The sequence below is a fragment of the Helicoverpa armigera genome, chromosome 6, assembly GCF_030705265.1.
Source record: "Helicoverpa armigera isolate CAAS_96S chromosome 6, ASM3070526v1, whole genome shotgun sequence".
In the NCBI taxonomy this organism is placed as follows: domain Eukaryota; kingdom Metazoa; phylum Arthropoda; class Insecta; order Lepidoptera; family Noctuidae; genus Helicoverpa; species Helicoverpa armigera.
Window position 1 is genome coordinate 6,903,378 of NC_087125.1, and position 24,315 is coordinate 6,927,692.

General features: G+C 36.8%; 4 protein-coding genes across 7 annotated transcripts; 3 read left to right on the forward strand and 1 right to left on the reverse strand.

The window, feature by feature from the left end:
- The first annotated feature begins 1,124 nt into the window (after positions 1-1,124).
- On the forward strand, positions 1,125-2,513 carry LOC110371948 (mediator of RNA polymerase II transcription subunit 11). The gene is made up of 2 exons (XM_021328419.3): positions 1,125-1,342; positions 1,459-2,513. Exons 1-2 carry the CDS (start codon positions 1,267-1,269, stop codon positions 1,785-1,787), a joined length of 405 nt encoding a protein of 134 aa, XP_021184094.1. The 5' UTR covers positions 1,125-1,266; the 3' UTR covers positions 1,788-2,513.
- A 992-nt stretch (positions 2,514-3,505) lies between these two features.
- Positions 3,506-5,906, reverse strand: LOC110371907 (protein slowmo). The gene is made up of 4 exons (XM_021328352.3): positions 5,712-5,906; positions 5,439-5,604; positions 5,101-5,295; positions 3,506-4,925 (listed from the first exon to the last, which is right to left on the reverse strand). Exons 1-4 carry the CDS (start codon positions 5,741-5,743, stop codon positions 4,632-4,634), a joined length of 687 nt encoding a protein of 228 aa, XP_021184027.1. The 5' UTR covers positions 5,744-5,906; the 3' UTR covers positions 3,506-4,631.
- A 654-nt stretch (positions 5,907-6,560) lies between these two features.
- On the forward strand, positions 6,561-16,323 carry LOC110371905 (diacylglycerol O-acyltransferase 1). Of its 4 annotated transcripts, none has more exons than XM_021328346.3 (12): positions 6,562-6,749; positions 6,980-7,119; positions 7,818-7,946; positions 9,197-9,294; positions 9,492-9,559; positions 9,902-10,010; positions 10,324-10,473; positions 10,755-10,781; positions 11,917-12,058; positions 13,040-13,205; positions 14,515-14,787; positions 15,144-16,323. In XM_021328346.3, exons 2-12 carry the CDS (start codon positions 7,004-7,006, stop codon positions 15,351-15,353), a joined length of 1,488 nt encoding a protein of 495 aa, XP_021184021.3. In that variant the 5' UTR covers positions 6,562-6,749; positions 6,980-7,003; the 3' UTR covers positions 15,354-16,323. The 4 variants fall into 4 exon arrangements, with proteins under 4 accessions (XP_021184023.3, XP_021184021.3, XP_021184022.3 ...); XM_021328347.3 differs by having other exon boundaries at positions 9,507-9,559; XM_021328348.3 differs by lacking the exon at positions 10,755-10,781 and having other exon boundaries at positions 6,561-6,749.
- A 6,342-nt stretch (positions 16,324-22,665) lies between these two features.
- LOC110371906 (neural retina-specific leucine zipper protein) lies at positions 22,666-24,022 on the forward strand. The gene has a single exon (XM_021328351.3). The coding sequence runs from the start codon at positions 22,727-22,729 to the stop codon at positions 23,627-23,629; it is 903 nt and encodes a 300-aa protein (XP_021184026.2). The 5' UTR covers positions 22,666-22,726; the 3' UTR covers positions 23,630-24,022.
- The last annotated feature ends 293 nt before the right edge of the window (positions 24,023-24,315 follow it).

A 24,315-nucleotide genomic window follows, 5' to 3' on the forward strand; every position in this document is an offset into this window, starting at 1 on the left:
TAAAGCTATCACTAAAGCGGGTACTTCTTAAAATCACGTTTTATAATAAAGTGGTTTGTGTCTAGAATTTTGCGAAAGTTATACCGTAAAGAACAATGTCAGGTTTCGGCCCACCCAATCAAATTTTAAAACTAAATTCTCACGGACACAAAGTTCTTTACTATAACAATTTAAATATAAAATTCAATAGAACTTAATAAAATATAACTTTTCCATAAAAAAAAATACATTTTAATAAGTACTTATTTTGTTTATCGAGTTCAGGTTTTTCGTTTTAATAATTTGAAATAATTTGGTTTTGAGAAGTTCAATGCAAAAGTGGAAAACATAGAAAAGCTTCTGACATTAATTAAACTACACAAAAAACTGTAAGAATTTTCACTGTACATGAAATATTTTTATTGAGCCTAAGTTACTATGGACGTCTGACATTGTTCTTTTTACTTGGTTATTCTAAAGTTTCATTTCATGTTTACGCTTGTAATTTTAAGTTTTTTTTCTTTGCAAGGAATGTACTTACCTTATGTATGTAAGTGACTTTTGAAGTCGTGAAAATCAAACAAATAAATTGGATTATTTTTATATAATTATGTTATATTTCCATATATCCACTTGATTCTGGATTCCCCGATTTCAATAATCCCTTTATTGTATTTCTCTTATTATATCTTAATTCTTCCAAAAATCGGGGGATCTTTGACGGAATTGGCAATACTCGTCCAGATTGCCAGCCGAAAACACATTTTTCGGAAACGTTTTGTTTCGAGGCATACGCCACAAGGGTGCTGAACTTATGCACAATGCATACTTCGAGTAAAGTTAATTTATCAATGCATGCATGAGTCGAGCCATCCTTCGGCGCACATACCTTTACCTTTTACTCCTAAGACCAAAAACCTGTCGCACGATCTCACGTGTCATTGATTGAATAGGTAGTCCAAGGGTTTCCCCTACGAAATCTCAAATTAATTTATCGTTTTTTTATGATTAGGACACAAGCCCTTTATTTAGGTAATTAATACAAGATTAATACAAGGTTCCTGCTTTATGCATCGGTTTTATGGCAATGAATAGTTGTCACCTGGGCTGTCATTATGTCAACTCATTTGAACTCATGTCAATGATGTGTCAATGTCATTTATATTTTGTATCCATTGAGGATAAAATCTGATCGATATTACCATTTGGTGTTTATTTTATATATGTTAGGAACTGTACCTGCAAAATTTTGTCATTTAATTGGTCGGTTGCTACTTAATATTCAGAATGACAGCTCCTATGGAAAGGATTCAAATTCTTGATGATATTGAAAAAGATATCATAACATGCCTACAATGTGCTGGTAAGTACCTAACACAAGAAACATTCTAACTGAAGCACATTATTCCCAGACCGTGATAGCTGGGAGTTGAATTATGCTTTTTTACTTGTATTCTAAAGCCATTTTCACGTTTGCAGCTCAAGCATTGTTGGAGTTGAGTAAAGAAAAGTCTGGTCAAAAACAAGCAGAAACAAATACTTCACAGTTTTTGAGGACATTAAGTCAGGTGGAAAGTAAACTTAGCGATCAGATAAACTATCTGACTCAAGTATCTACTGGACAACCACATGAGGGATCAGGATATGCATCTCAAAAAGTTTTGCAAATGGCTTGGCACCGATTAGAGCATGTGCGCTCCTGGGTTAACGAGTTGGATCGTTTGAAAGCTTCTCATCTCACTGCATCTCGATCAGTATCAGGAAATGTTCAGAATGGCAACATGACATCATCGGGAACCAGCACTTGATACTAACTTTGTCCACTCCAAGTTTTTACACTAGGAACAAGACTTTTTTCATATACTTACGCATTTTACATGCACAATGTGTTTCAAATATAGTAATGTGAAGTTCTAATTATAGTTATAAGTTTAGCTGCTATAGTTATGTGAAAACAAAGAATACTGCAATAAATGTTTTCTTTAAACCCAACATGTATTGTGTTAGCAACTGTTGTACTTTTAGAATTTAATTGCTCATTCTTAGTAATTATACATATTACAAAAGTGAAAATAATTCTGACTGTCCAGCTTTGGCACCAAAACTACTAAAGCTATCATTTTAATAAATTACTGATTATTAAAATGATATTTGATGCACAGGTAGTCTACAGAAAGGGCATAGGCTGCTTTAAGATGTGCAGAGTTCAAGTTCAGTAAAATGTAATTCTTCTACATATAATTTAAGCTCTATTTATGCAATACATGTGTACCAGTTATTTAGGAAACTGGCATAGCATTGTTTACCATTTTCAAATAATCTTGATTGCAAAATTATAAATGTAAAATGAGTTGCATTACAATTTATCACTACAGAAAATCACTGCTGTAATGTTTTTTTTTTTTTGAATAAGTTGTTATTTATAGGTACATAACAAAATAGCAATAGTAACAAACTATACACATAAAACTATTGTAGCTTGCTATACTATTGAAAAGGTATTTACTCCCAATAAAAGAAACCCATGGATTTAATGAGTTTTTTATTCTTAAATTGAAATACCAATATTTATAACAATCTTATGGTGAAAGTGTCTAAAAAGGAATTCTAGAATTCCTTATCCCAGTTATAAAATATATACCTTGCTGGTTAGTTGGTATTAGGTAGCCCTAAAAAAAGGTAAAGCCTAAAGTTGGTGATTGAAAAGCCCGTGCATTGAAGAGCACGTTAATGTCAGTCTTGCGCCTGATCCCATTCCAATTGTTTCGGATTTCTGTCCCGTTGGGCTAACGGCTAAGGTATACGGAGGGAACTAGCATGTGTCTGTGCAAATGCTTGTACAGCATAATATGCTTGCTCAGCTGGCTGTCCTTACATGGGAACAGCCGCCGTAGCCGACAATCAGCTAGGGCGCCATTATTAATATCTGCCGATAATTGGTACATGGGACCCTATTGACTTATTCTTAATCTATGTGCATAGTTCAACTAGATAGTATTAATCATACTCTCATATCAATAAAATATTTGAACTCTACACGTGACTATCTCTCGTGACTAGACAAGCATTGACCTTTCAACTACGGTAGGTAGATGATTAATTTCAATGCATGCAATTAGGCACATAGCATTGGATATTGCAGCGGAATATATGCTTGTTACAGTTTCATGCAAAAACTACTGAATGGATTTTAATGAAACAGCTTATAAAATAGAGTACCCTAAAAGCTCCGAAATGACTGAACTGATTTGAAAAATATTTCCCTGCTGCGGGATTCAGTTCCCCAGGAGCCGGGAGAAACCACGGGTGGAAGCTGGAAGAATTCCATAAAGGGTAATGTGTTTGGAGTTTGTCCATGAAACAATTTCCTTTCCTATATTGTGTCGTAGTTTTCTGCCTAATTACCAAAACAGAATAATAATTAAAAACCTGTGTTTATCCAAACAGATATTTTATCCAAATCTATTCCCTATGTTTATTGTAGTAGGATTATAATAGATACTGGGAAATAAAATGAAATTCGAAATACTGAATGCTGAAAAATGAGTTTTAATTTAATACCAAGAGTGTGGAGTCAATTTGGTATACAATTTATAGGTAACATTAAGATTATTTATTATTTCTAATGGGATTTTATTACTCATTTCTCCATGGAAAACTATTTGAATAACATTAATTTGAAACCACAGCAATTCATAGAAATCTTTGTAGCAATCACAGAAGTAACAAAAAATACTAAAATACAAAATGTTGGGTTGAATACATATTTAAAAAAGAAATGAATTATTTTGCTTCTATTCCTTTTGGTCACCAATGAGGGCTAGTAACAACTCACACGGAATAAAACACATTAACTTGGAATGCTTTTGCAATTAGCTCAATGACAACCAATAGGGAATAGTTGATCATAGCCGAGTGTGAAATATAAACATATAAAGTGTATCAGTCTTCACTGCACTGGCTATTTTTGGCATTCATTTGAAAGTCAAACAACCTTGCCAACTTGATACTTCTCTTGAATAAATTACCTTTTATCACAAAGTGTCATTAAAAGAGTTTTGCAACAATTTTGTAACATAATTCAAATATTTTGTGAAACATCAGATTTTAATACTAATAATACACCCAATTAAGCTATATATTTATAGACATCTTTGTTAATCTACAATACTTAAAATCATTACTCTTTTCTCTACAATTATTTATGTTTCTTTAACTCATTAATTATGAAGCTACACAATAACACATACTTTTAGATGCAATGTTAAATTGTCATATGAGGTAATTTATATTCATTCCAAAAAGATGTTCTACATACTTGGAAACCCAATACACATGCAGGTACAATCCTTATTCAAAGAGAGTTTTAGCACATTAGCAATTTCACCATTATGTCATCAATCTTCATTTCAGCTGATAACATAATCAGATATCTTATACGCCAAAACTGACTTTAGATAACTAACTCTTTATCTGAATTCACTTTATCTTTAGCTATCAAGCATATTTCTGCTAATAAAAGTTTCTATTATGACTATTAGAAAATAAATAAGTTACATTTTACATCAATACATAAATTAACTAATAGTTATAATTAGACATTTAGTGCAGGTCATGCGTTGTGTTGCACAACAGTTTGATCACTCCTCTTTTCAGCTTCTTTGATTTGCATTGGCTTTGGTGAATTTTTCTATATCATCAAGAGACCTCTTGGCCTTTGTTGATATGTCATCCATTGATCTCCTTGCTGTAGATGTGATGTCATCGAGAGATTTCTTTGTTTGTGATAATAGTTCATCTGTACTCTTGCAGGCTGTGCTCGCAAGTTCTTTTATTTCTGAGTCTATTTTGCCAATGACCCATTCAATAGCTTGGCGGCCTTTGCCAGCATTCAGGGATATTTTGTTGGTTAATAAATCCTCCATGTAACTACTAAGTGGTACGCCCTGAAAACAAAAAATTGTTAAATACACTACTGTTTTCTAAACATACTTTTGTACATTATTGACATGTTCTTATTTTGAAGTAAACAGCGAATTTTTGTAACACAATAAGAAATGATGACAAGAATCAAGTATCATAACACAACACAACTGGTAAAGGTTAGATGCTTCAACTTACTTGTACTGTGACTACAGCCTCTTGAGTTAATAGAGTTTTGGAGGTGTCTGAAGGATGTGGGGTGTACCGAACAGTCTCATCAACGGCAATGTATCGGCAAAATGTCAAGTTAGAGGTTTTTAAAGTCATCTGTCGTTCATTCGGGTTTACTTCTGACTTTTCGCTGGCATAGCAAATTTTCGCAGTTCCAATGAGCTAAAATAAAACACGTCTTGTTAAATTCAACCCTGACAAACCAGTCAAGTAAAATAACAACAATAAAATTGAGGAAATTAGTGATTAAACCTAGGTACAATAAAAATCAAAAATGTGACTATAAGGTAAACAAGGTAACTTACTGCTTGCGCCCATCTCGGAAAAAACCATTTAGAACTGACAAGTCTGTGTGTGACCAAAACTCCATCGACTACCTTCCTTTCGATTACATCTGTTCCAATAACCGCTGGATTCATAGGATTGGGATATTTTCGCCATGCTGCTTGTGCAACCGTCTCCCACGGATGGCTATAGTTAATCAACAAAGACAAAGATTAGTCAGTTTACGGATAATATTGAGGCTAGTAAATTGGTAATTCAAGGTTGCGTCATAATTTAAATCGTCATTAACTTACTTGAAAGTATGTTCTGAAGTCCAAATCTTCATTTTATTTTCTAAATATCTATTAAATAAATCAATAATTTCGAGATAATACTTAGATTATCTCATTAAAAGCCTGGTTTTTTCCTTGAACTTCAGTTACATAGTAGTCAGTCACATTTACGTACAGACGACCTTTATCCTCTCACAGGAGGTTTGAAGTGACCATTTTCTTATTGGAAATTCTACTATACGCACGTTGCGCTAATAAAATCTACCGCAAAAAAAAAATACTGACATAAATGGTATGTGACTATGTAGCTTCACATGTAGCCTGGTTATATTATATTGATAAAGAGGAGTGTGATATTTTTGTTAGTCACTGGTTTAAACAATTATTTATTTGGTGTGGTTAATAAAACCTGAAAAAAGGACATAGAAAAGCTAAATGTTTTCGGAGATCTAGGAGACCAGAACTATCACAATGAACTGTCTAGAGCGATGTAAAGATATTTTTTCAACTTTTTTTTATTTTTTGAAGTTACTTCATCATGAACATGTGTGTAGTGTAATATTCTCTACTACACTACTATAAAACTACTATTTTTAATAGGTTTTTAAATATGGCAAGTATTTTGTTTAGGGGATAGGCGAGGACGAATGAAATAAAATTCCTAATTTGGATACAACTTAATTTTGTTCAATTTTTGTCGTACTTGGTTTGTATTTATTCTTTTATTTTTAATTAAAGGTAAATATTACGAGCTTAGTAACTTAGGAAACCGTGTTTATTCTTAAAATCATTGCGGTATGGGAAATGATTAGCGATTGTGTGCACTCAGCTTTAAGTTCATTTGAAGGTTGTCTGGTTGACAGCTGACAGCCCCAGTTTGAGTTTGACAGATAGATAGTTCAATTCGATAGGTCAATCAATTTGGATTTTGGTTGATTTTGGTAACGAATAATTTGGTACATGTGAGAATTTTAAATATTAAAAACTCGTGTCTTAAAATACGTGATATTGATATAGTCTGATTATGCTTGTGCTGGCTTAGTAACGAGTTGATCCTTCGTAAGTTTATTTATGAAAGTGATAAACCATAAACCGCAGTGAGATAAAACAGTCTACTATATAAACATTTTATTTAAAGTTATAGTAGATTATCCCCTGAACTCCCGTGCTCAAGTTTAGATTTATAACATAGAAGTCCCAAATCTATACATTATTTTGTAATTGTGAGACTAGTATGCACTGTTCTGGGTGAACTACCCACAAAAATAATAGTTTGTAACTTTGAGCAGAATCCAGAATTGGTAAAAAGAAAAATGGCTACAGAGTCTGAAGAAAAGGCGCTTCGCTACAGGCGAGCTCAAAGTGTATCCAAAGCTGAGGAGATCACTGAGACAGAGAAAAAAGTTAGAAAATTACAACTGGATAAGCCGTAAGTGAGACTTCATATAGCCCAGTGTTGATTTTGTAATATCTTTAAATGCATATTCAACCTGTTTAAATATTATATAAAATATAAGCTTGCTGGTGTAACAGTAGTTATGGATTGAAGTTTAGCTACATATGCTAAGAAAGATAGCAGCTGCATATGTAGCAGACAGATGGGTCTCTTCTTTACTTTCTATTAGTTACAACACATACAGGCTTCCAGTTGCCAGGGAGAGCCCCACATACAGGACCTCTTAGATACATATCAAGCTTATTACATACATATAGATAGCTGTGTTTGCCAAAAGGGCCCTTTATGTGCCAACTGACCCTGAAATGAATCATGCTATTGTTAAATCCTTTTCCTCTTGTCACAGTAAACTGTAACATGGCATCACCTTCACCTTTGAATAAATATCGATAAAAACTAAACATTAATAAATAGTGATTAAGTGCATGTTAGTTTTTGCTTTAATAAGTGCAGGTTACTATCAGGTAAACTATTACTATTGCTAATAAGTAAGTAGGTATTGCATAAAAAGTAAATGGAAAACCATGCTCTACTGTTGGCGCTACATTACCTATTTGCAAGTCAAATCATATTTACATAACATTTCATTTGTTTTTAAAGTTACTTTACTTTTTATAGTTTCATAGATTATATGATAATGCCGTAGTACTAACAATGGAATAACATTTCAGGGTGCACACACCAAGGGATTCTCTGTTCTCATGGAGTTCGGAATTCAACAACTTCACCGGTCTCGTCAACTGGGGCTTTTTGATGCTGTCCGTGGGTGGCGTGCGTTTAGGACTCGAAAACTTCTTGAAGTGAGTGTTCTTTATCTCTTAGTAGATAACACATTGTAGTGCTTCAATCAATTGTGTGGGGTCAACTTAGTTTTTTAAAATATTTGTATATTTTGATGACTAAGAACTTTGATGAAATTGTTTCACAAAAACGGCACTAAAATATTTGCTCTGTTCTGCATTGACTGTCTATCGTAATATTCATTTTCTGGAAATTATTATAAGAATATTTCTAAATTGACCCAATTCTTTATCTGGCCTACAATTTACTTGTGGAAGCTTCTATCTTAAGTGTAATAATAAGTTACTAGTTGCTCATTTTCATTTTTTTCTGTTGCTCAGAATGGCTATCCAGGTATGTATGTATTATTATTTAAGACCCTAAACAAAATATTTTAAATTGCATTTAATTTAGCTCCTACACTAACTTTCTTCTAAAAATACTTGTTGTCCAATGTCCAGTGACCCCTTTTCTAACTTCTTAAAAATATGTAGAAATAATTATTTATGATTCTTTCTAAGTATATTATCTCCTTGTCTGTTTGATAACACTTATCACACTTTTAATAAATACTCCATCGAACTACACACTAAAATATTCTGAAAAGTTTGTTTCTTTCGTCACGCTAATCTTCGAAACTAATGAGCGGATTAAAAAAAGAATTCTCCCTCGCTTTTCGTTCTTTATTATTCTTGAGTCATGGCTTTCAGTTGCAATACAAAAAAATATGACCGTGGGCTATGCAATCTGCAGTCTAGTCTATACCTATTTATTTTAAAACCATCAATCAATAACAGTAGGCTATGCCTACTATGTTTGTTTTGCTAACTCAAAATAAGTCGTAGACTCAAATTTCGAATTACCAAATCTGTGCATTATGTAATGCTCATAAAGGGATAGATTAGATTGCAATTGTGTCTATAAAATACTAAATTGTACAACTGAGATCTGATTAGTTCGTAATGCATTAAATACATTTGCTGCTGTTGAGAGAGAGAAATCAAAAACATGTTCTATACCTAACACATGTCTACTGACGCATTATGGTAATCCACAATGCGTTTGAGCATAGGCCAATGTCCAAACTCCAACGTTACTTATTTTCCTTATGTATGACCCACATCACAAGGTTAGCGAGATGCCATTCAAATGACTGACGAAATGAAGAAAAAATATGTTATAAATTCTAACACCAAGGTCTTTTTTTTGCGTGTGTGTGTGTGTTGTTTGTTTATTTCCTAAAGCTTGCTACCTACATTTTAAATTACAGATATGGATTGCGTGTGAACCCCCTTGAATGGTTCATAGTGTTGACAGGTTACAATGAAGGAGATAGAAGTCAGTATCCGTCGGTTATACTGATAGTTTGTAAGTATCCGTACTATAAGAACGTTCTCTAAGATCCTACAGTTAAATAAGGGTGCGACCACATCTGACCAATGTGCCGCGTGCAGTCACGGCAATGGTTTGGTGCGCCTCTTTAGCGCAACTCTTTCAAACGGACTGCGAGCGGCACATTCGCTAGATGTGGACGCACCCTAAGAGCTATCATAAATAAATCATAGCGTTGTTTGTTTCAGTCAGCATTGTTCCAATTGTCATTGGTCTTCTAGTTGAAAAGGGTATTGCCGTTGTAAGTTGCATTGATTCCTATAATTCATATATTTTTGCACATGTTATATAAAAAGGCCATTATCGAAATTAGGTATTTTAGAAAAAAATACTCTTAAACTCGAGGATCTTAAAAACGCGGATTCGCTTGTCTATATTTCTCTGTTACATAAAGTTGAAATGTCGATAAAAAAATATAAAATATGACAAAGAATGCCTAATCAATTTTCGTTTATAACTTAGTTACAATAAGTCATAATTATGTGGGAAAGAATCCGTCTCCATATCGATAATGAACTTTTTATACTCAATATAATTTATATTTCATAGTTGATAAGATAATTATGTCGGTTTCTGTTTTTAGGATTTAATACCAGAGAAGTTAGGCGTCGGGTTACAGATATCTAACATGATATGTATGGTTCTTCTGCCTATAATAGCTTTGCATTTTAGGGGCAATGATTTCAGTTTTGGTAATCACGTTGTATATTTTATAAAATAAAATATATTGGTGCTTTTGTTGTATTACGGTAAAAGCCGGAAGTGCAGCTGCACCTAGATGTAACCGAGCATATGCGGCTAAAATAAAGGTTACCTAACCTATTAATAGGTATAGGTAGTTTAGCCACATATTACCAGTCCCACCTTGCTGTAGCTGGTTAAAACTAGGTGTAGCCTCACTTCGGGCTTTAGCCGAAACATATACAAAGATAGCTGATTTTTTATCTGACTTCTCCTTTCACCTGAAAATTTTGATTAACTTGCTTAAAATATTTTTTTTTACAGTGGGTATAACTTCAGTCTGTATGCTATATTTGATAATATTTTTAAAACTCTGGAGCTATACACAGACAAATCATTGGTGTCGCTTGGGTTTGAAGAGAAAATACTTGGATAACAAACTTAGGAGACAGAGTTTATCGGCACCTAATTGGAGTAAGTGTTCATTAACTTTGATTTATTATTTACTAACAGATAATTTAGGCCGGTATTACACTGTCGATTATGAATACTGAAAGCAGTAGTGCGTAAAGCGCTCTTATTACCTATTGCCTAACTTTTCTGAAAGATAAGAAAAACTTGCGCAATTGCTAGGCTTGCAAAATGGATCTGTTTTCGACAATTTTGAAATCTGACTTTCAGCATAGCCGTTCTTTATTTCTTTATACCAATAATTGATAATTGAATAAGTATAAATGTTATTTAAATTATTACAGATAAACTAATCACGGCTGAACAAGAGAGTAAGTGAGATATGTGGTGTTGTTGTGTGCCCTATTTCTTTTCTACTTGCTTTTATAGTGTTTTGGCGTTTTCTTATAAAACTTCTGTTTCATGAGTTAAGAGTGAAAATGCTTTGGTTGCAGTAATCTAGAAATAAAATCTCTATATTAAAGTTTGTATTAGTGTTGTTCTATCTTTCTTAACAGCTTGTTGAGAAGTTTCTGTCTTATAAGAATGAAGCCTGAAGTAACAGTTCTGTCGTTACTTACTTAAATTCTATGGATTATCTGAATATTGCATACCTACTAGATTATTTGTAAACGATAGCGTTATGCAATGTGACCGTATTATTGAATTTTGGACGCTTAACGCTGGTTATCGTATCCTTGTTTTATCTATGTGTGTTTATCTGCTAATCTGTGACTTGCGTGAAAGGCTTGTGTGCACTAATAGCATAGCATTGTAAATAAATATATTATCGCTTTTAAATGCTGAGCCACAGCGTAGTTAGTATAGCGTTTTTTCAATGGCTTTCACTGAACTTTCTTTCTTTATGATGAGCAAGTTGATAGTCCCATTCTGAGTTAGTTTAAGTACTTACGAAGTTCTTTTCTTAAGGGTCAATTCACACTGAAAGAGCAGCGGCCGGCAGCGGCCGTAAGAGCACGGAAAATGTAAGAGCGCGGCGCGATGCGGCGCCGCGCGGCGCCGCGCGGCCCGCCGCGCTCACGCTCAATCCCTTGCAATTACGGCCGCTGCCGGCCGCTGCCGGCCGCTGCTCTTTCAGTGTGAATTGACCCTAATACCTTCAAGTAAAATTTTAATTCTATTCGTTTTGATCTTTCTACTGCGAACGCTATGGTTCGGTACAGACTTTCGCGATTGCGGAAAGTAATAATAGTAATGCAACCTTGACTTCAAAGTTTTTGTGCCTAATTCTCTTGCCAACTATAATTTGCTTACGAAATAATTCACAATCTGTTTCTAGATTTGCTTTGGGTATTTAGTAATGTTAAATATCCGGTATCTACGGGACTATCAACGAACATATATTCAGATTTTGACTTATATGAAAGTATATTTGCTTACTGCAATGACTTGCAACTCTGACTCATCCTTCAAACATCCTACTAACTTACCCCCTTTTCCCAACAGAGAGTAAGGAGGATCTTATAAACGATACCCCGGCTGCGGCGCGCCTGACCAAGTACCCTGATAACCTGAACCTGAAAGACTTGGTCTACTTCATGTTGGCACCCACCCTTTGTTATGAGTTGAATTACCCCCGCACTGCACGGTTAGTTTTTCATTGCATTTGTTTCTTTTGAGACATTTTTTGAATGTTTTTGAAAGTATTCCTTTGCAAACTACCCAAGGTTATCTATCTAATCTGTGTGCTGCTGTACTATGATGTATGATGAACAAAAGATAAAGTACCTACATAGGTAAATATAACACCTACAAAATGTCCTGCCAAGAAAAGTATTGAAACCCTTGATCATAATGATTAAATATTTTATCTTTCGTTCATCATACTCTGACATCATTCATTTATCTAGTAGTCGGTCAAATTAATTGTCACAAGTCAAAAGTCCGAAATGATGTGAAGGTGCAAATTAAACTTCGCTAGTATGTCAACGATTGGGTCTGACATTCACTAGTTAAGGTGGGTTAGTTAAGTATGGACTCCCAGAAATAAACATTATGCAATAAAGTACAGAATAACGTAATTATAACAACTATTTCATTACAATGACTTAGGCATCACAAGCACTTTAATTTATAAATAGACGTTATCTTTGGTAAATAACTCCTGTTAGTTCAGTAATGTGAAGAAGCAGGTGTGAATCAAGTTCAATAAACTCACGTTTTCTCTCAAGAAAACGTGAACGTTCACATGTTTCTTAATCATTTTATCACGATTCATATCAACTGATATTATATGGAGCACGTGTCTTTTGTTTATTCCGTGTCAAAAGTTGACGGATCGCTACCCTTGAACTAGCTTGAATGAAACTGACTAAACCTAGGTGACTGGACTTACCTACTATAGGATTAGTGCAGTCTACTGAGAGGCTATGGAAGAGCGAGATGGTATTTGAAATTGAGAAACAAAAATATTACGTCATCAAAGTAGCTCAAGCTGTTAAATTGTTTAATGGTTTCGTAATGATAATAAGCTGACGTAACACATAAACATACATCATTAAGGTTAATAGACTACACTGTTCTGACGCCATAAAGCAAAGATATAACAATTCAAATCTTTACATTTCAGAATCAGGAAGAGGTTCGTAATCAAAAGAGTATTGGAGTTGTTCTTCGGCATAAACCTGGTCTTGGCGCTGTTCCAACAATGGATGATACCGACAATCACCAACTCCGTGGAAACTTTCTCCAAAATGGATCCCATAAGGATCACAGAGAGATTACTCAAGTTAGCTGTAAGTTATGCTTGAAATCACAACTTTAACGAATATGACTACGAGTCTATTGGACACACTCAGAGACATTTAATGGTTACTTAAACCATTCTTTAGTGAAGGATTTCTTTGACAATCCGTCATTAAGGAGTGACTTAAGTAATCATTAAATGTCTCTCTGAGTGGGGGTATGTGGAATTTGCATACCTACTAAACAATTAAAACAAGAGTATGTAAGTAACTGTCAACTCTCGATGGTAATAATGTTAGACGTAGTTACGCTTGGCAGTTCCTAACACAATGCATTTATTATTATTAATTCATATATGTAGCTACATAAATCGTGTGTGATGCATTTCTGGATTTTGTAATACTGTTACAATACGTCTGTGTCTAGTCTGTTTAGACATAGCATTCAAAATGTTTAGACTACCGTTCAACGATGTGATGAGAAGTTAAGCTCACTTTGCATTCCTACTGACATGTAATTTCGAGCTTACTCAGGTGTTATTTGATATCAATGACAGTGAATGCACAACGATGTGTACAGAGAGCAACTGAGCAAGTCTTCCCTTCCGGATAGTCGATATATGATCAGTGCCAAACTCTTTTTGATTTCGAAACACGGGTTGAATGGCTAGGTCGCAGACACTTCAGGAATAAGTTGCTGATAGATTTTCTGGCAAGTCATCAAAACTTCCCGACGGATTTAGCTAGGATTGTTTTATTATGTGTTGCTTCGTTAACATCGACAGGGTCGCCGGCCTTAAACGCAGTCATTGGACTCTATATTTTATTGAAAAATTGTAGTTTCCAATAAAATGTTTTGAAAGCATACCATGTTATGCATTTTTGAATCATCACTGTCTTGGATAGTATTTAAAATTGAATAATCATACACGATCACGAAGGTTTGTTATTAAAACTAGATGTATTTCTGACGTAAAGACCTTCCGAAGATTTACTCCAGTATTTTAATGTCAACAAGCAGCGCGTGCCAATATTAATGAACCGCTTTTACAGTCTATCTGCAGAGCGTAACTAGCGACGATTGTTACATAAATACCAATTTATAACAGATACAGTTTATGTAAATAGACCGTTAGTATCCAATATACGCTATTTTAGCAAACTACACACATCCTCCGAGCCTTTTTCCCAACTATGTTGGGGTCGGCTTCCAGTCTAACCGGATGTAGCTGGGTACCAGTGCTTTACAAGGAGCGACTGCCCTATCTGACCCCCTCAACCCAGCAAACTACACACAATGGCAAATAAACTTATTTTTGGTAAGTAAAATTGTTTAATGAGCCCTTCTTTTAAATTCCAGGTGCCAAACCATCTCCTATGGCTGTGTTTCTTCTACCTAAGCTTCCATTCGTTCCTAAACCTGATGGGTGAGCTACTCCAGTTCGCGGACCGCAAGTTCTACGCCGACTGGTGGAACTCCAACAATATATCCGTGTTCTGGAGCACTTGGAACATGCCTGTGCATATGTGGGCGGTGAGGCATGTGTATAAACCTATTACAGAGATGGGATTTAGCAAGTTTAACGCTGGAATCGTCGTTTTTGCTATATCGGCGTTGTTCCATGAGTATTTGGTGAGCACTTTTTAAATTTTGTATGTATGTCAAATAGTGTTGGCAAATTCGCGAAGATTTCTTTTTATGTAATCCAGTTTCTCATTCAAAGAAAGTCGGTCTTTGGTGTACTTATTTTATTACACGGATTATTATGTGAGGTGATTGTGCCAATGCGAGTAATGATGTACATAATATACAGAATATGTACCATATTTTTTCATCGCGTTTTCATGAGTAGTACAATAATCGCGCCACTTGCAATTTACGCAGTACTGTGAAAAAAAGTTTAGGTTTTCTTAGCTAATTGATGTATTAAGTTTCATGTATGCTTGAAGAAATAGCTGTTACTAATGATATTTTTTCATTTATTACAGGTGAGCGTGCCACTCCAAATGTTCAGGATTTGGGCTTTCCTGGGTATGATGGCGCAACCTCCCCTTGCCATCATCTCTCGCACCGCGGAGCTAAGACTGGGACCTCGTTGGGGGAACATCATGGTCTGGAGCTCCCTAATCCTTGGCCAGCCACTTGCCATTATGATGTACTATCACGATTACGCCATGTTGCATTTTAAACCGACATAGAAGTTGCCATAAAGAACTTTACATCTTTGGATAGTCATGAAAAAAAGAGTTGTGCCACTTTTAAGAAGTATGATGTTCAAAAGTCGAATGACACATCTGTAATTGTGCTATTGTCTATGGTGTCTATGGTTTACAAAAAGTTCCTAATGGCCTATGTGTCTGCTTAATCCTTAAGAAAGCAGTTATTAATTCTATTAAAACATCTTAAAAGTGGTGCAGAACTTTTTTCAGTGTGCAGTAAAATTTGGGTTGTTTAGAATGTTTTTACAAACATTAGTCATAAGAATAAATGATTCGGTTTATTTAGTCAAGAAATTGCCAAAAGATGAAAATACAAATTTAGTCTTTAAGAATACAATTTTATAGATTTTATATGTATAAAATGAATTTACAAATTTTTAATTTGTTGGATAGGTGGTCGGTGTATTAGTATTTAGAATGCGGGGCTATTAATTAGGCGTATTTATTTGTAGGACTAATTAGTTCTACCTGCAACTCTTCACAGAATATACATATAGCATTTTTATGAAGACTGAATGAATGCGCCTCCAAGGTGCTACTCATTACATTGTGATAAAAGGCCATGTCTCGATAGAAGAAACCAGTGGAATTCCGTATATTTTATAATGTTTTAATATTGGTGAAAACTGTGGTGTAATAATTATGTTATTATATTTATTTGTTCCATGTTCAGTACAATTTAATAGTAAGAATCATAGTACAATATTTTATTTTTGGGTAGTAGGTTTGATGAGAGAATGCTTTACAATTATTTATTTCTGTTATTGTACAACCAATAATAGTTTAAGTTTACCTAATTTTATTTTGAAAAATTTAATCACACCTATAATTTATGAAGCATTTAAATGAATTTATGATTGGAATTTATAATACGATTTTTTAGTATTATACTTTATATATTTTATATGTTTTCTACTTTTATAAAAATAAAGTAATTTTGAATATAATTCACACGTATTTTATTCATCAATGCCCGTTCTAAGGTTGAGTGAAACAAAGTAACACTGCGGAATTCTTTGATGAAATTACATTTGGCACAACATTGCAGATGCCTGTAGTAACAGTAACGAAAATACAGTTGTTACGTTCCTGCAAAAACGTGACAGTTCTTAAAATAGGTGACTTGCGCTTGCGCACGTGAGGAAGACACGAGCCCTAGCACTTGAACATATTTGTGGTTCGACCTTGACTGTGTCCGGGCATAGATAACGTTGGGAACTCAAGACAGATAATGTAATAGCCCCGATGGCGACGTGCATTCACACTTCAGCCCTATCGTCTATTATCTATGCTCCAACCTTTGACGCTACGTAGGCATGTGCAGGGGCGTCGAACTTTTATCAGATTGCCTTGAACGCGTATTTACGTATTAGTGTGATCTAAACACGACTCATTTTCATGACGCTACTTTGTCTAGCATGGGTAAACAGACGCATCTAGAAATGATTGATCTGCGATCCTTTAGTGGTAAAAAAAGTGTTAAGAGCAAATGGGGTTCCTGGCATTTGGAAATAAGAGATTTCGTCGCGACTTATAAGATACATCGAGAGTCTTCGATCGATATGGCCAAAAAGCAATAAACAAATACTTGATACTTCATAACACTGTACGAAAAAACAAAAGAGCGCTGAGTACTCGATTTCAGCTATTTTTCAGCACACTTGGTGCCACCTATCGTGACACGCTTGAACTACAATCGGGCGTAGAATTGTTGTGTTGCTACGCTCTCCCTTCTTTGCCACACCAACAAACGCTACGTTTTGAAGCGTCATCGAAAAATAATGTATGTTTGTTCTCGTAACACTGTTGGGTTTAAGTAGCTCGCATGTGCTATTTTGATTTTCTGTGACATGGGTAGGTGTCGCTGTAGATCGCAATGGCAAGATTAGATTATAAAACTTCGCTTTATGTGGGAATGTGCACGATGTGAAAACTATTGAAAATAGGATGTTGAATTATTTTCAGACAGAAGGTCCAGGATTTTAGGTCGTTCCAAGAGAACATTCTTGTGAAGAAAAGTTCGTTGTGTGCTACACCAAGGTTTACAAACAATCACCTATTCCCATTGATAGCGTGTAGGAATACCTACCTATACCTCTAAAATGAGGTTCATTACCTAAATGTTTTTTTGTTTAATTTGAATCTAAGTTATTTCTATATACACATAGGTAGTTACCACCACGATTAACTAGGCACAACATAATTCACACCACACGAGTCTTATTATTTGTTCCGTACCCAGAGGGTAAGACTTCTCTGTGCGTCCGTCTCTATCTCTTGAACCATAATAGCTAGAGAGCTGAAATTAACTACAAATATAATAAGAGTTTTAGGGGGCCCACATACGAAAAATTTGTTTTCATGTTCGAGCCCGAGTCCGATTTGCTTTTCAGCTGTTTTTTTTTTCAAGCTTACTAGTAATGTGGTTTGCACATTTTCGGTTCACGACAAAAGTTCGCGGTGGGGGGGAATCGAACTCACGAACTTTCGACAATCAGTCAATAACTATTGGGATAGAATGAGTAAGGTATGATTTGCCATTGCAGGCAGATTTTCAGAAATTGCACAAAATAGAGATTAGTTAGACTATATAAAAATCTGAACAAGACTCGTTCTTGAAGGATTTTCTAAAAGAGCAAGAACATTCGATTCAAATTAATATTTTCTGTTCCAAATGTGAATTTAGGACGTTTGTAGTTTGGCTGGTGAAACCAGATCGTCGTCCTATTGAGCGGGCGAGAGGGCGAGGAATCAATTGATGAAGTGGCTGCGATAGTGAGCCGCGAACGTGTCTCGCCTCTGGGAGCAAAGCTCTCCTGCGCCCAACCATTCTTATCATTGTTCCTGTTGCATGATAATAACAATGCCAGGTGGGTAACGTACTTGAATATTGTTCTATTGATTTACAATTTATTGGTACTTATGGAGTTTATGTAGGGAGGTACAAAAATCATTCGTGTTTTCGAATATTGCATACCTTTCGCGACCTTAAAGCACTCCGTAGGAATCATCGAACAAAATGAAGAAAAATAATTAGGTAACTTACCTACTCAGGCCAATCCAAATAGTAGTACCTACTTAAATAGGACTGCTTTTATGGTATTGTTGTCGCCTGATATATCTGGTACAAAGTGCTAAGTAAGCCGATATTCAAGTTCGAGGTTACAATGCATTCGATATGTAGGTACCATAACAATCCCATATCAAGTGTAGCTACAGGCCCGCCGCTAGCTGTTTGTTCGCCCGCGTGCAAAACCGATTATGCCGCCCTACGACTACATATTATACTGGGTTTTGTCAAAAAATATATGGGGGGGGAGGGCAGGGGGTCCGGACCCCCCCGCCCATTCATATCCATCTTACTTTTCCAACAGAAAAAAATATGTACATGCACCGCTCTGATTGCAAAAAACGCACTTCCTTCTGGATACATAAATATTGCAATAGGTACATAACATATATTACACATAACTTTTTATTTACTTGAAATGCTCTAAGTCTTAGAGTAACCTAAGAAGTCCTGGATTAGCCCATTAGCAGACTAAGCAATTGCTTAGGGCATCAATGCAGTGCAATCATTACCCAAGTGGCCCCCATGTATTGAAAGATTGTGATTAATGGGTAGGTACCTACATATTGTATATCAAAGTGCTTAGAACAGATTATGGGTAACTTAAACTAACGAACGTAAATATCTATAGCAATGTTTAATTTCAGTAAAATATGTTATTTATGGTTTTTGGTGGGTTTCCCGTTAAAAAAGTGTCAACGCATGAGACATATTTCATATGTAAGGAAGCGCGAGCGAAGCGAGCGCGAAATTTTTTTAGTCTAAGGACACAAAACAAATAAAAACCACTGTAAATTAACAAAGCAAAGTCAAAAAGTAAGATATGCACAGAAATGAAGTGCAAAAGTACATGAAGCCGCGTGCGAAGCGAGCGCGATTTTTTCCTTAGAGTTTTCATGAAGTAAACATATAATAAAAAGCCAAAGTGAACAAAAAGCTATAACGGACGTGAGCGAAAAATGATTTTTCAGAATTGAATGCCTCAACAATTAAACAAAGATAAATTGCGATCAGTGCCGATTTTTACTCTACCAGCGCCCTAGGCGAGATTTCTACGGCGCCCTCCAAATTCAAACCCATACGAAAAACAGAGACGCATGTAGTTACCGATTGCGCGAGCGAAGCGAGCGTGAATATTTTTTTTATAGTTAACAAGTAGAAACAAAAAGATTAGACTGATTAGACAGAAAAAGAAGGTTAGCCTGGAAGCCGACCCCAACATAGTTTGGGAAAAGGCTCGGAGGATGATGAAGTCGAAGCAAAAATTACGTAAAATGTAGCCCAATCGTACATAAGTTATTGCTGGTTGATGAATGCAAAAACACTGACACTGTCGCGCGAAATTTTTGTTATATTTTAGAACTCAAAACAAAAATTACTTAAAATTTTGCCCAAACGTACATAACTCTTTGTTGATGATGGCGCCTATGTATTAAAACTTTGGGACTTAAAGTAGTACCGTAAATAAGAAAGTTCATATGGAAACTAGAAGTTACTTTCTTATTAATAAAAGAACTTAAAAACGACGCTCCCTTTTTGCTAGGGTAGCTAAAAAATTCTTGAAAAATAAAAACAACTGTAATGTGAAGCAAGCTCGAAAATGTTTGAGTTTTGGATCACTAAAAGTCCTAAACATATATAATAAAAAGCGACTGTGAAGTGAAGAAACCGCGAGTGAAGGGAGCGCGAATTTTTTTGAGTATTGGGACATTAAAAGTAGCTATATGTAATAAAAAATTGAAGCGTTTAAGTAAGGAAACCGCGAGCGTAGCGAGCGCGAAAATTTTTGAGTTTTGGGACATAAAAGTAGTGTTTCATCGAGAATTTCTCAAATTTAACGCGGAATTAAACACAAATTCGCTTCGGCGCCCCTGAGCCCGCGGCGCCCGGGTTATTCGCGCACGCTGCACCATTGGTTAAGATGGCCCTGATGCTATCCATTCATTTGGGTACAGTTCTTGTAAGTTGCAATCTTTGATGAAATTTAAAACAAAAATAGGAGTAACATCTGATCAAGGATTGGTTGGGGGCGCCTGCGGCGCCCCTTATATCCGGCGCCCTGGGCCGTAGTCCAACCGCGCCCTACCCTAAAATCGCTACTGACTGCGATATCTGACATGGAGGCGCGAGCGCAGCTAGCGAGAATTTTTTTGGGGATGCAAAGGATGAACCCGTCAAAATTGATAGGGGACGACCAAAGCGAGGGCGGCTTTTTCTGAAATTTTATTGCTAATCTAGTCATCTATTTTTAGTAAAAATATTTTTATTACGTAATTATGGTTTAATTTTGCCGTATGGGTTAATTTTGCCGCCTCCTAAATAGTGCCGCCCAGGGCATTTGCTCTCTCCCCCCACGCTACGCTAATGGTTGATCTTAAATCTTTTTTAATAATTTTCAATTTTGAAAGTGATCAACAGATGTAACTGAAACCGGCAGTGTAAGTTATATTCTTAGCGCTATTGCTGTGTTCGGAAATATTGAAATCAAATAATTGGTAAAAAGATATTGTATTTTTTTAATATTACGTGATAGGTCGCTCGATTTGCCGCCCCCTAGGACGTGCCGCCCGCGTGCGGTGCACGCGCTGCACGCCCGCTTACGGCGGGCCTGTGTAGCTACAACATTACACTAACTTCACTAAAAAGGTGTTATGAAACGACATTTTCCAAATACTGAATTCAATATATCCTAAATAATCATAGTACGAAAAACGCGCAAAATCATCAAAACGGGCCTTATCACAGCCGCTTCCACATCTTGTTTGATTTGATGAAATAATTGATGTAGTTACGCAGTTTGGAAGTGGGCAATTAACAAAGCTAGGTCAAACAGAAGTGGGATACGTGTTAGCGTTCGGGTTAATCATGTAATAACGTTTGCGGGCGCGGGCGGAGCGACTAACAATGTTGACCGTGCTGAGCAAACAGCGGCGGCAGCGTCAGCTCACGGGCCGGCGCACCCGCGCCGCACTGCCGAAGCGCCGCAACCCTATCACTCTACTATTGTATAGATACCTATGTATTGTTAACTTCGTCTGAAACATTTTTTGAGTTTCGTACTAAAAGTGAGAATTTCCTATTGATATTATACGTAGATACCTTTCTGAAACAAAAAGAAAAAAACTCTTCTGACCTTTTGAGTCTGAGTCTTCAGTCGGGTGAAAACATACGATTTTTTTGATGCAGAAAATACGTATCCTAATATCTATACTATATCTTATTACCTGGGTTCATTAGAAAAATTAGGTAGGTACTTTGTTATTTTATCATTCCACTTGCTTTTGGACAACGCTATATCTTAAAATTGTTTCCCACTCAGCACTTTTCATCTATTTTAAACAAAATCAAGAAGCCAAAAAATAAGCATTTAATTTGAAATCACAACCATCTTGAATAACAAGCACATCGTTTCAATTATTAAGGGATAATAAGGATGGGGTTGAATGTTTAGAGTGGCAGGTCACGCTTACTCGGTGATTACATGTAATTCGCGACCCCTCGCCCCGCGGGCTGCCACGCGTGAAATCACTTTGTTCTACAGTTAGCCTCCTCGCTGCCCTGCTTCCTATTCATTAATTGGATATGATAATTCATATGAAATGAAGAGACATCTTAATTAGTTTTCTTGAAATTGAAAAGCGGAGATTAATGGTCTTCTATTTTACCTACTATATTTTTCTACATTTTCTGTATATTGTTTTGACATTTTTGTCTATTTATCATAAAAAACTGGCATCTAGAACACAAAACGAAATAAGAACAACGAAAAATTTTGGCGATCAAAATGTTACGAAAATACGCATTCATTTTTTCGTAGCCTGTAGCGCTCATAGACTGCTACGAAAAATGTACGATGTAGCACAGGTGCTACGAGTTATCCGTAACTAAGGACCAATTTTTTTTTAAACCTAACTTTTTATGGAAGTCTTATTTTCGGTGGTAAATAAATGATTGAGTATCTTATTCACATGATAAAAATAAAGTTACATATACTAAGGAGGTATAATAATATCCAATAATGTACCTACCTACGTGATATGCATACTGTTAACTACTAAACCCAAGCTACTTAAGTACACGTATGTTTCGTAATGTATGTCATGTTATTATTATATTATGTTATGATATTATCCTAGTATTAGCGAACTTATGTCAGTGAAAATAAAGGCTGTACGTGTATGCGCGCGTCGCTGTACGTCATTGGGTCGGAGGGCGGAGTCTCGCGCCGCCCTGTGTCGCGGCGGCAGTCCGCTCCAGGCCGGCGTGCGCCCCGCACGGCCCCATGGTGGAACACGCGCTCGTCGACTGCTCCCAGGCGAGCGCCATGCAGACCCTGCCCCCGCAGCCGCACCGCGACGGCGAAGACGACCAACTCGCCGACGAGTATGTGCAGAACTTTGAGCTCGACCACCTCGAGGACCACAATGTTGTGAAACGTGAACCCTTGCGCACGGGGTGGCAAGAGATGGTAGAACCTCCGTCAGCCTGTGCCCGCGCGTGCCGCCCGTGGCCTGATGCGGGCCCCTATCCCCAGCCTCACGTAGCCATCGCCGTGGACCCCAGCACACCTCCAGAAACCCCACCGGCCCCTATCGGGCGAAGTCCCTGTCGTGCAGCTTTAGTCGACGACGTCCTTTGGTTACCACATATGCGAGAACCGCTCGACATGCGTACAGTTCCTTGTGGCAGTTTTGAAGAATGGGATCGTCGCGAGTGGCGGGAGCAAGATCACCATATGCAACAGGTCGGGCTGCGCCCTGCCAGCTCCTGCTCGGCCATGTCTCCTAGAACCGGACCTCATCCATCCTACCAGCCTTCCTCCTGTGGAGATGACCTCATAAGCGATGACTTACTCATGACATTAAGTGTGAGAGAACTCAACAAACGCCTTCATGGTTTCCCAAGAGAAGATGTGACCCGACTAAAGCAGAAACGGCGTACACTGAAGAACCGCGGCTACGCACAAAACTGCCGCAGCAAGCGGCTACAGCAGCGGCAGGAGCTGGAGCTGACGAACCGGTCGCTGCAGGACGAGCTGCACGTGCTGCAGCTGCAGGTGGCGCGCGTGACGCACGAGCGCGACGTGCTGAAGCAGCGGCTGGCGCTGGTGGGGCGCGAGCACGCCGTGCCGCAGCACGCGCCGCCCACGCCGCACTCCTCCCCCGAGTTCTTCTCGGAGCTGTGACGGCAGGGCGCGGCGCCGCGGCCCGGCGCCTCCGCCGCCGCCTCGTCCTGCGCCTGGCAGCGCTACTGAGCCGCGCCCGCCGCCCGCCGGCGCGCTCACAGGGCCGACACCGTGCTTTTGTTAAGTTTGAAATATAATTATCATCAGTTCCAGTTCTATAGTTTCTTTTTATTAAGGTGGAACAATGTAGCCGTCGATCCCGTCGGGAGCGGCTTTCAAACACCGTGTTAAATATATGGTTGTGTCGTAAGATATGCATAGCTTCGTTAATCTATATGTATTATTAAAATTAAAATATATGCATAAGTTAAATGAGTCATGAAAACTGATTAATCGAATAATTGTAAATAGATACATAAATGACGAATATTAAGTATAGGAGGATTTGTGTTTTCCTAATAAAATATTTCACAAAATATTCTTTTATTTATCTATTTTACTCATACTTTGAATGATCGATTGCAATGAATAGAAAATGCTGGTGCCTTTTCATTTATTTTGTTGTCTAATTGTTGATTAGAACATAGCAACTTCCAATTAAGTTAATGGAATGCAATAAATGGTATGATATGATATGAAAGTTATCCAGTTTAACATTTCAATAAACACTGAATTTCATTATAATCTTAATGTGGTCTAATGAAACTCCACACAGATAAGTAAAAAGCATTTCAGTTTACACGGGA

Bases quoted from the DNA above. Each gene is read 5' to 3' on its own strand.
- LOC110371905 (XM_021328346.3), top strand. From the start codon at position 7,004: ATGGCTACAGAGTCTGAAGAAAAGGCGCTTCGCTACAGGCGAGCTCAA. The intron at 7,120-7,817 runs GTAAGTGAGACT...ATAACATTTCAG, and splicing joins AAATTACAACTGGATAAGCC to GGTGCACACACCAAGGGATT. The intron at 9,560-9,901 runs GTAAGTTGCATT...TTCTGTTTTTAG, and splicing joins TTGAAAAGGGTATTGCCGTT to GATTTAATACCAGAGAAGTT.
- LOC110371907 (XM_021328352.3), bottom strand. From the start codon at position 5,743: ATGAAGATTTGGACTTCAGAACATACTTTCAA. The intron at 5,605-5,711 runs GTAAGTTAATGA...GATTAACTATAG, and splicing joins ACTTCAGAACATACTTTCAA to CCATCCGTGGGAGACGGTTG. The intron at 5,296-5,438 runs GTAAGTTACCTT...GTTTTATTTTAG, and splicing joins TTCCGAGATGGGCGCAAGCA to CTCATTGGAACTGCGAAAAT.
- LOC110371948 (XM_021328419.3), top strand. From the start codon at position 1,267: ATGACAGCTCCTATGGAAAGGATTCAAATTCTTGATGATATTGAAAAA. The intron at 1,343-1,458 runs GTAAGTACCTAA...TCACGTTTGCAG, and splicing joins AACATGCCTACAATGTGCTG to CTCAAGCATTGTTGGAGTTG.
- LOC110371906 (XM_021328351.3), top strand. From the start codon at position 22,727: ATGGTGGAACACGCGCTCGTCGACTGCTCCCAGGCGAGCGCCATGCAG.